At 55.7% G+C, this 7,378-nt stretch overlaps 1 protein-coding gene across 4 annotated transcripts; it reads right to left on the reverse strand.

The window, feature by feature from the left end:
- Window positions 1–79: 79 nt before the first annotated feature.
- TSPAN33 (tetraspanin 33) lies at window positions 80–4,261 on the reverse strand. 4 transcript variants are annotated; one of them, XM_080391324.1, is made up of 8 exons: window positions 4,068–4,261; window positions 3,054–3,111; window positions 2,718–2,845; window positions 2,561–2,635; window positions 2,366–2,461; window positions 1,826–1,954; window positions 1,204–1,365; window positions 80–950 (listed from the first exon to the last, which is right to left on the reverse strand). In XM_080391324.1, exons 1-8 carry the CDS (start codon window positions 4,170–4,172, stop codon window positions 849–851), a joined length of 855 nt encoding a protein of 284 aa, XP_080247450.1. In that variant the 5' UTR covers window positions 4,173–4,261; the 3' UTR covers window positions 80–848. The 4 variants fall into 4 exon arrangements, with proteins under 4 accessions (XP_080247450.1, XP_080247448.1, XP_080247449.1 ...); XM_080391322.1 differs by having other exon boundaries at window positions 2,718–2,848; XM_080391323.1 differs by having other exon boundaries at window positions 2,718–2,843; window positions 3,049–3,111.
- Between the last annotated feature and the right edge of the window lie 3,117 nt (window positions 4,262–7,378).

The raw sequence follows: 7,378 nt of genomic DNA on the forward strand, positions 1-7,378 counted from the left end.
ACAGCCATGGCATTGTTCCCCTGTGGCCTGTGTGTCCCCCACACTGTGACTGAGCAGCCCCCCCACAGAGCCCAGAAGGTCTGGCCTCATCTCTTTATTCTCTGTGAAAGCAAAGGGAAGCATCACGGCCCAGCACTGACCCCTCAAGAGGGGACACAGGGCTGTGCCTGTCCCCCCCCTCCTCAGCGCAGGGCTCAGCACCCTGTGGAGGGGTTTGAGCCCCCTGGAGCAGGGACAAGCCCCCTGCCCTTGGCTAACAAAGCACCCATGGGTGAGCCCTGGGCAGGGCATCCTGTTCCTTCTTCCAGGCACTCACCAGCAACAGCTCCTGCTCTGGGCCAGCGAGCAAGGAGGCCCTTGGATGTCCTCCCCAGGTTGCACAAGGACAGAGCTGAGAGGGTTTGTGGCACCTAGCGATGCGGGGAATGTCCCCAGTTCTCAAGTCCCAGGCAAAGGCAGCTCAGTGCACAGACAGACAGACAAACTCCCACCTCCAGCACAAGAGGAGGCGGGAAGCACGGCCAAGTGCAAACCTGCTTCACACACGGCCTGCACACCAGCTCTCAGTCCCCCAGGAAGGACAGACAGACAGACAGACGGACAGCAGTTCACCGGGCACAGAAGCACAGCACATCCCAGCCTAGCCCGGCACCAGCTGCTGACAGCACAGAGTCCCCGGTGTCACAGCAGCCACCGCGCTTGAATCCAGGTATCCACAGCCTGCTCCAACCTCCCTCTGCTCCAGTAAAGCCCCTTTGGCTCTTCTTACAGATCCGGGTTTTGGAAAATCATTCTTGAGGTGCCGACTCCACAAGCCAGCACCACACCGCAGGGATGGGTACCAGGGCTCAGTACCAGGGGTCTGCCCGGTGCTGCTGGTTGTAGAACTGCAGCTTGATCTGGTCTCTGATCTGGCTGATGAGGATCTGAGCCAGCAGGATGCCCACCAGCTGGAGGGGGAGGAGGAAGAAGGGAGGGCTGAGGAATGCCAGGCAGTGCAACCCCTCTGTCCTATGAGCAGGTTACACAGCTCCAGGCGAGGATGTGCCCAACCTTAACACTGCTCCCCCTACCCCAAATCCTGCCCAGCCTCCCCAAGGCTGCAATTAAGATGTATTGCATCATTAAGGCAACTCCCAAGCAACACAGAGAGCAAAGCAAAGCTGCAACATGGTCCCTTCTTGCACGTCCACCACCACGTACCTGGGGGACAGCCAGCCCCAGGGCGATGCCCCCCAGCAGGAAGAGGTTGCTGTGGATCCAGTTGACCAGCTTGTCGATACAACCATTGGTGTAGATGAAGGTGCTGGCTTCCAGGTAGCTCATGGCCTGCATGCCCTGCCCACACATGGTGTTGATGACAACCTGGGATGGGAGAGACAGGACACAGAGGGGCTGGGGACAAAACGGGCCAGAGTGGGGGTCCCTGCTTCTTGGGGGGCAGCCGTAGGGCAAGTGGGAGCTCTGCCCTTCACCTTGATGCCAGTCAGGGTGTCTCCTGCCTCTGGGCCAGCCCACCTGTGCTGTCCCCAGCCACATCCCTCCAGCACTGAGCTCCCTCAACAACCCCAGACCCCTAAAGGGACAATACCCAGCAGCGGCAGGTTCCCTGCCAGCCTGCAAAAAGCCACCACCACACAGGGAAATTCACCCTGACCCCACCATGGCATCAACAAACCCGGGGACCACCCACTGGTGGTGGGTCCTCTCTCCTGGGGAGGGGGCTTCAGGCTCAGCACAGCCCCCAGGGATGGGAGAAGAGACGTGGAGTAGGAGGTCCCCGGGCAACACCTGGGTTTCCCGAGGACAAGGATGTCATCCTCACCTCGCTGGTGTCCCGCAGGCAGCAGGAGAAAGGGACAGAGCAGCGCTCCCGGCTAGGGTTGGTGGCAGTGCAGTTGAAGTACATGTTCTGGGACCAGTCCTTGTAGGAGACACCACCGCAGCAGCTGAACTGCAGGGAAGGGTGTGGGGTGCTCAGCGGGGACTGGAACAGCAGGACAACGGGGCACAGGACTGCAGACCTCATGGACAGCAAGCGATGGCTCTCCCAAGCCCACCTACGCCCAGCTTGCCCCATCACTGCTGTCTTTAGGGACAAGCAACCCGCTCCCAGCAGTTTTACTAGGCCCTATATAAACATGGGCTCCAACTGAAACACTGAGGGGTGTTTCCCCTTGCCCCCCCTTTTTCACCCAGCTTTCTCCAACCTCTGCCTGTCTGCATGGCTTCACCGTGAATGTCAAATTCTCGTGGAGGAGCCACCCAACATCCTCAGCCTGGGGAGCCCCACAGATTTAAGCCTAAGCCACAAGCAGGAACACATCCTCATCTGTCAGAGGGAGAGCCCAACACCCCCACCCACCTCCTTCTGCCCGAAGTCGATGAGGTTTTGCAGGTCCAGGTCATCCCGGTAATGCACGATGGCACCATTGATGATCTCACTGACCTTCCCACGCGCCTGCAGGGCAGGCAGCCGGAGGACATCAGCAAGGTTGTCACCCAAAAAGACAGGCTTGGGGGTCATCCTGCCCCCCAACACTCGCCACCCTGGCAGTACCTTATCGGAGAAGATGAAGCCCAGCACACCAACTGCCAGTTGCAGGAGGAAGATGATGGTCAGGCAGACAGAGAACTGCAGGCGAGAGGAGCATGATAGCCGGAGGGCTGTGTGCTGAGGGCCTGCGGGGAAGCACCCGCCATCCCTGGGGACTCACCGTCTGCAGCAGGCAGATGTTCTCCCGCAAGGAGCCAATGCAGCCACAGAAGGTAATGAGGAAGATGAGGACACCGACCACGATGAGCAGGATGGCAGGATCCACTGCCAGGCAGGCCATCGCCGCCTCTGCCGCAGGAAGCCATCACCGGCAGCCCCCCAGCCACTGGCAGCCCCCTGTCCACTCCCCCAGTACTACAGATCCCCCGGGATCCTGAATCCCGCTCCCCTGAGGGGACACATCCCCACCGTGGTGCTGGCTCCCCCAGCCAGGCAGGGGAGCACCAAGGAACCTTGCCATGTCTGTGTCCCCCCACACTGAGCCCCCCAACCTCACCTGCATGCTTCAGCAGCCGGGCGTAGACCCCCACTGCCACCATCGCCATCGAGATCATCTGCAGAGCATGACAGGGGGGTTGTGAGCCCCCCTAGGCACCACCCCCCTCCTGCACTGGGGGTCCTGGCTGCAGTCCCCCTGGAGTCAGGGCTACAAACAGGGCCCCAGAGCTGCACCCGCTGCCTCAGTTTCCCCTCAGCACCCTCAAAACACACCCAACTCATGGAGGGGACAGAGCCCATCACAAGGGGCCCTGGCACGTCCTCCCCCTCACATGGAGGTCACCCCAGTCCCCAACAGCCCTCCCCCACTCCGGGGGCCTGGACCCAGGGATGCAGTTTGTCAGAAGCAAGAAACTTCCTCAAAAAATATGTTTTCAAACATGGAAACATCCCACAAAAAAATGCCAAATCTTAGAACACCCCCCAAGACCTTATCCCCCCCCTCCCCCCGCCCCAAAACATTAAAAAAAAATACAGAAAGACCCCAAAACATGGAAAACCGTGTGGCATCCCCAGAGGTGGCTGAGTCCCCTGTCACCATGCTGGGGGGGGGAGCGCTGCCTGTGTGGGGCCAGGATGGGGCCCAAAGGATGTTGCTTGGGTGGCGATGGCACCTGGTAGGTGGGTCCCCTGGGGGGGCCTGGTCCCACACCCCCACTGCATGTCACCCCTGCGCTCGGGGGCTCCCGGTGGCCCTGTCTTGGCCGTGGGGACACATCCCCCCCAAACTGCTGTGTCACCCTAAAGGGTGGGGAAAGCAACGGGGGCAGGGGGGCACTCATGAGTGACACCACGAGCAAAGGGGACCCCAAAAACCCTCGGAGGAGGGGCGCACCCAGCCTCCTCCCCCCAGCGACAAGGGGGCGTCCCGGGGACTGGGGGGTCCCAGGGGGTCCCGGTAGGGTCCCGGGGAATGGGGGGCAGGGATCCCTGTGGGGTCCAGGGGTGGGGACAGTCTGGGGTCCCCGGTGAGCCCCAGGGATGGGGAGGGTCCCGCGCCGCCAGCACTCACCCAGAAGAGCATGTTAAAGAAGAAGAGCACGTACTTCACCAGAGGGCTCACGAAGGTGAAATCGTCCCCGTAGGGCCCGGGGCCGCCCACCGCCCGCCTCGCCATGACCGGGCCGGGCCGAGCCGCTCACTGGGGCGACAGACCCCACTTGCAGCCGCCAGCGCAGCTGAGCCGGGCAGCGTCCCGCCCCTTCCCTTTACCGCCCGCTCATTGGGCCGTCTGGCCTATCCTTCCTTCCCATTGGTTGCTCACCCTGTCGCTCGTTTTCTCCCCTCTGAGCGCAGGGTGTCGCCGCCGCACCTGTTCGCGGCGCCCCCGGGCTTAAAGGGCAGCGGACCCCGTTTATCAGTCGCGTGATGGGCCAGGTGGGTCCCCAGCCCTTCCCGGCTGACCCCGCAGTCCCACCTTCCCCAAAACTGCCCCAGTCGTGCTGTCCTGCCCCTGAGAGCCCCGGCCCTCCGGCGAGGAGTAGATGCATTTTGTAATTATAGTTATAATTGCAATTTATAATTTATTTCTTCAGTGACAGCCCTCGGGAAGGACGCGAGGAGACAACTGGGATGCAGGAGAGCCCTCATCCCTGAAACGCACCCAGCTGGGGAGATTCGGGGTTTACTTGAAAAGGTGTGACCAAGTCTCTGACCCCAAATTTACAGAAATCACCCCAAAACTGGCAGCGCCGCTGCTCTGTCTCCAGCAGCCTCAGCGACGTGGGGAAGCACGAGCCCAAAACGCGGCAATTCCCCTTACTGCTGCTAACATCAGCGATCAGTGTAAAAAACAGGAAGCGTTGGTGGATGTTTTTGTTTCCCTTTATTTTTGGGGGTCCAGTGTGAAGCCAGGGAGGAGGATGAGGATGGATCCTTCCTCCATCACAGCACTCTGCTTCATCCCCTCCATGCTTAATTTGCTCACCTTGTTTGCATTAATTACAGGCTTAGCCCAGGACATGAGGAAGCAGTGGGTCCCTTCCCGAACCAGATCCAAGCCTCAAATCCCATTTTTTGCTGATTTTTGGCAAATTGTGCATTTTTTTGCATCACCCTTGCAGTTTTCACAGCTGGTGTGGGCAAAGGCAAGATCTGTCACCTTGTCCCATCACCATGGCATGGCTGTGCCACTGCAGGGACGGGTCCCCTTTGATTGGAAGGAGCACTGCAATGCAGTTGTTATTATTATATTTATAATTATATTTATTATTGTATTTATAATTATTTATCTTCTAGGCCAGGGTTCATCAAGGCTGGAAAGCCCCAGGGAGCAGCTGCTGGCATCAGCACAGCCCTTCCTGAAACAAGATGAGAACTTCAGGCAGAAGAACTGAAACCAAAAAATCCCTTTCTTGCTTTTAGGGTCACCAAGGTGCCACCACAGTGATAGCACCCAGCCTGTGTCACCGAGGAGCCACTACCCAGCCATGGTGCGAGTCTTACCACCCAAAGAGGCATGTGCTTTGGGTGCTGCTGGAAGAAGCCCCCAAGGCCCCAAAACCCCATGGTTGATGCCTGTGGGTCTCTGGAGAGTCTCCTCAGGCAAGCCATGAGGTCTTGGTGGGGTTGAATGCTCCCTGGTCTGACAGAAGGGCTTCTTCCCCAGCAATGAAGATGAAGATTCATGGATACAGCATCCTGCTGTCAGATCTACACATTGGTCAGTCAGACCTGTATGTTCCCCCAACAGATCTACATGTCTCCTATCAGTTCTACGTGTCCATCCATCAGATCTACATGTCCAGCCATCAGATCTGTGTACCCCCAACAGATCTGTGTGTCTCCCAACAGATCTATGTGTCTACTCACCAGATCTGTGTGTCCTCCCACAGATGTACATCCACCTGTCATGTCCCACCAAGGAGGGAGAAGTGACTCAGATTTGCTGATTCTTTTGGTTGGAAGAGGGTATGCACAACACCTGAGGTCCATAGGTAAACAAAGACTTTTATTCCATAGCTAGGCTCATTGGTAAATAATTGGGTACCCAAAATGCTTATCACTTGCCACATGTGTAGGGTTTTATGCCTTGTGTTACTTACTAGAAAAAGGTAAAATAATAAAAGAAAGAGAAGAGAGAGAGATCACTGGTCCAGGTTCCAGTGTTGATCCAGCCAACAGGGGGGTCTCTGGTCCGTAGCAGTGCTTGTCCAGAAGGTTTTTTTCTTCTTCTTCTCCTATTTTTGGGCACTTGCCTTCCTCTTTTCTTATCCTTCAGTGTGGACCACCTCTTATTTAAATTAGTCTTGCTTGCTATGTAAATTAGCATGCATGCTCCTTACGGCCATGGGGAGGGCAAGTCTTTTTGGTCTTGAATTGAGTCAGTAGTTGCAATCTCCCCCTGCTGCATTTACTTCTCCCCCCGTTACTGCAGATATCTGCTGCTTCTTTTCTGCCAACCTTTGGCAGGCTTTTCCCTTTTATCAATCTTTCGTTAAAGTTTCGTTTGATCTTGCGAGTGTTTGAGACATCCCTCGGACAGGCTCAGGGGACTTCCACTCACTGTTCCCTTATCGAGTTTTGTCTCCTGCTGTTGTCCGCACCCTTCTGAGCTTTCCTTGGCATTAGATTGTTTGTTCTTCCAGTTGGTCTCCTACACTGCCCCATGGCTCAAACACTCTGAGATCCTTTTCAACCATTCTGATCCGTACATAGGCAACAGAAGGAAAAGAGGATAGTAGGTGAGAGATCATATATCTGACCACCACAAGCCCTACTACCAACACTAAAAATCCACACAATATCATAAGGCTGATATTTACAAGTCATTTTCCCCGCCCTGCGAGTCCGAAAGATTTCAGCAGGGAGGTAATCCATGATCCCGAGCCAAGTCCACCAAACCAGTCTGCCGGTTGGATTGCTTGGAACAATTTTCCAGTCTTACTGGCGACTTCCTTCATCTTTGCACGTGCTTCTTCTATAGAGGTGGAGGCATTGTGGATGGTAATACAGCATTCTCCTTCTGTTAAATTTAACATTCCACATACCCCATGTTTTTTCAACAATAACATATCTAAAGCTAATCGGTTTTGCAGAGTCATCTTTGACATTTGTTGAACTTGTAGATTTATCTCCCCCAAAGCATATTGTGTCCAATTACTCAAAACATTTACCTGCCAAGTTAAATTCTTTAAAACATATTGATGTTTTTCAACGGCCACACTTGGCGCAAAGATTGCCTCCATTTTTAATGCAAACATTTGTCCAAAGGTATAATAATCAGGTATTTGTATTCCCGCAATTCCCTCCCTTGCATCTGCTGAGCTACTGAGATCTCTATGCACCCTATTTCGTCGAGATGTAAAATTAAATATTCTGGAG

This window comes from Falco punctatus, assembly GCF_963210335.1.
Source record: "Falco punctatus genome assembly, chromosome: 6".
NCBI lineage: Eukaryota > Metazoa > Chordata > Aves > Falconiformes > Falconidae > Falco > Falco punctatus.

Excerpts from the sequence above, each read along its gene's own strand:
- TSPAN33 (XM_080391322.1), bottom strand. The coding sequence starts at position 4,172 with ATGGCGAGGCGGGCGGTGGGCGGCCCCGGGCCCTACGGGGACGATTTC. Across the intron at positions 1,366-1,825 it reads GCCTGCGGGACACCAGCGAG|GTTGTCATCAACACCATGTG; the intron begins GTGAGGATGACA and ends CTCCCATCCCAG. Across the intron at positions 951-1,203 it reads TGGGGCTGGCTGTCCCCCAG|CTGGTGGGCATCCTGCTGGC; the intron begins GTACGTGGTGGT and ends CTCCCCCTCCAG.